The sequence below is a fragment of the Gymnodraco acuticeps genome, unplaced genomic scaffold (genome assembly GCF_902827175.1).
Source record: "Gymnodraco acuticeps unplaced genomic scaffold, fGymAcu1.1, whole genome shotgun sequence".
Taxonomy (NCBI): Eukaryota; Metazoa; Chordata; class Actinopteri; order Perciformes; family Bathydraconidae; genus Gymnodraco; species Gymnodraco acuticeps.
This window is the reverse complement of record NW_022989750.1, coordinates 1,557-4,545: the sequence shown is the minus strand read 5'-3', so window position 1 is coordinate 4,545 and position 2,989 is coordinate 1,557. Positions and strand designations below refer to the sequence as shown.

Genomic DNA, 2,989 nt, shown 5'->3' with positions numbered 1-2,989 from the left:
TGTTTATTTTAAATGTACATTTGCGTTGGAAAGAAATACATTAACCTAAATAATTATTACAGAAAGTTGTTTTTTGCAACAAAGCTATAGTAAAACATTATTTCAGAAAGGTATTGATCAATTGACTCTCCTTTGCTCCAAAAAGCAGCCATCGAAATTAACAACATTGCTTTAAGTCTAATGACAAAGCCAAAAAACAACAGCACCTGTGTGGCATAAAACAAACAGAAATAGACAAATAAAGTATTGGAATGACAATTAAAAGTCAACTGAAAATCATGGTTCCAGCGGCCCTTCTCGGGTAACGGTCAAATTAGATAAATACATAAATACTACGAAAAAAGCTTGATCGGTCACCACCACCATGAGAGACAGTACATGTTCATTTAATCAGTCGTCTGTTAAATTGCCTGCTGATGTAAAACATTTTCACTTCCTGATAGTGAGGTCAAGGAACTCCTTCCTTGTGGTGGGATTATCCTGAAATGTTCCCAGCATGACACTTGTAACAGTGCTGGCGTTTATCTTCTGCACACCTCTCATCACCATGCACATGTGGCTGAAATGCAAAAAGAAGTTGAAATTACTGTGATGATTTGCACAGAATCCATTAGATATGATAATACATATCTAATTATGCAAAACTATCATCATAGTTTCATGATCTTATATATTGTTATATACTTTAAAGTACATCCAGATGAGATTAAGATCTGATAAGAAACTAATAGGGATGAAACAAAAGGTAAATACTCACGCAGCCTCAATCACCACTGCTACTCCAGCCGGCTCCAGCGCCTCAGAGATGGCTGAAGCAATCTGTTTGGTGAGACGCTCCTGAACTGTGGAGAAAATGAACACTGTCACACACAAACCAAACCAGAAAAAATAACCGTTGAATAAGATAACAAACACATGTTTGTGCATAAAGTATAATAGCAGTTATTTTTACCTTGAAGCCTCCTACTGTATATTTCAACAATTCTGAAAAAAAAGAATATAATTGAATGGATGGTGGTTTGTGTGTGTGTGTGTGTGTGTGTGTGTGTGTGGTGTGTGTGTGTGTGTGTGTGTGTGTGTGTGTGTGTGTGTGTGTGTGTGTGTGTGTGTGTGTGTGTGTGTGTGTGTGTGGGTGTGTGTGTGTGTGTGTGTGTGTGTGTGTGTGTGTGTGTGGTGTGTGTGTGTGTGTGTGGTGTGTGTGTGTGTGTGTGTGTGTGTGTGTGTGTGTAGTGTGTGTGTGTGTGTGTGTGTGTGTGTGTGGTGTGTGTGTGTGTGTGTGTGTGTGTGTGTGTGTGTGTGTGTGTGTGTGTGTGTGTGTGTGTGTGTGTGTGTGTGTGTGTGTGTGTGTGTCATGGTTCCCTTAGGTCATGAAATCCCTAGGTTTGATAATTCAAGAGGAAAAAATAATTAAGGTCAATGAAGTTGTTAAACTGTTGTAACAGTAAATTACTTCCTTAAAATAAATCCTTGTCTCAAAGTATGCCATCTGGGGGCTTTGAGTTTGAGGAAATGTCACCTGGAAAGTCATTGAAAATATGTATTTTATTTTTTGTTTGTTTGTAGCCTTTATTTAACCAGGTGAAAATCCATTGAGATCAACGATCTCTTTTTCAAGGGAGACCTGCAGAATGTTATGTTTAAGAAGTTGTGGGAACCCTGGTGTGTGTGTGTGTTTGTTCTTTGATCACCTACCTAGCAAGCTTGCTTAGGCCAACCACTTTCTTATTTGGGAGGTATGCTATGTGAGCCTGGAGAATTAAAATAAACAAACATAAAAAGAGATAGAGTTTCATAAAATACAATATCATATCAGAACATGAGCATCTGCAAATAGTTAATAAACATTAACCTATATCATTGAAGAATTCAAGTTTATATCACATGTTTGTTTACCAGAAAATCCCTGACATTTAAAAAAGAAAGTCCTGCATAAGTGATCTGTATGTGTTTTAATGCAAGAGATTAATATAAGCCAGTACATTTTCATCAATTATACATATCTGTTTTTATTTACTTATCAATGCATAATTTCAAGACCCCAAATAGTTACCTTGCCAAAGAAGGGCACCAGGTGATGTTCACAGAGAGAAAACAGGTCGATGTCCTTGACAATCACCATCTCATCGTGGTTTTCATCAAAGATTGCGTCATTCAAGATATCTGTGGATTACATGTTTGCTTTATATTCTGTATTCACATTGGAGCAAAGTATACATTTAAATGTGATAATTGGTAAGGAACTAGCATTAGGCACCAAAAAGATAATTCATGAGCTTAGAATGTTTCAGAAATAAGACCTGGACAGTAAACCTTCTACATTGGGTAGTCATATCCTAATATCCTTGTTATTCTTTTCAAAACTCATATGGAGAGTCTTAACACATGAAAGTATTGAGATTTAGTAAGCACTAATGAAAGTGTGTTTTAAACAAGACAAAGAGGGACATCCATCCTAACCTTGAATGGTTTCTTTGTAGCCTTTGGTGAAGAACTGCATGGCTTTGGCTGCACGTAGGGGTGTACGTAGAAGTCCCTCCCGGTCGACGTCCTCTCCCAGCTCACTCAGTATGGTGGTATAAGCCTTCTCAATGTGAGAAAGCTTGTTTGAATCTGTATCATCTTTGGAGTCCTTCTCTTTCTTGCACAAACCATTATGTTTGCAGATGTTCAGGTACTTGTCTTCTCCGTTGATCTCTACGTCATGTTGGTACTCCATTCTGGCTCTTAGGTCAACTTTCAGTGAAAGATACTGCAGGGTACAATGTCTCAGAAAGGCCGTCCCCTGGTTCTTATATCCTACTTTGGGGCCCTCAGGCTACAGCATCACTGAAGCCTCAAGACAACCCATGCAGGAAATGATTACATGTGCACAATTGCTGATTTAAGCTCTTGAGTGAGCTTAAACTTTCACACTGACAAGGTATCGAATCACCACACAAATCAATTCTAAATTCCCTTTCATTAAATGCCATCAAACAGCATTTGACTG

At 38.1% G+C, this 2,989-nt stretch overlaps 1 protein-coding gene across 1 annotated transcript; it reads right to left on the bottom strand.

The window, feature by feature from the left end:
• On the bottom strand, positions 1–2,744 carry LOC117542294 (GTP cyclohydrolase 1-like). The gene is made up of 6 exons (XM_034209864.1): positions 2,458–2,744; positions 2,051–2,160; positions 1,693–1,748; positions 953–984; positions 758–842; positions 1–559 (listed from the first exon to the last, which is right to left on the bottom strand). Exons 1-6 carry the CDS (start codon positions 2,714–2,716, stop codon positions 430–432), a joined length of 672 nt encoding a protein of 223 aa, XP_034065755.1. The 5' UTR covers positions 2,717–2,744; the 3' UTR covers positions 1–429.
• Positions 2,745–2,989: the final 245 nt, after the last annotated feature.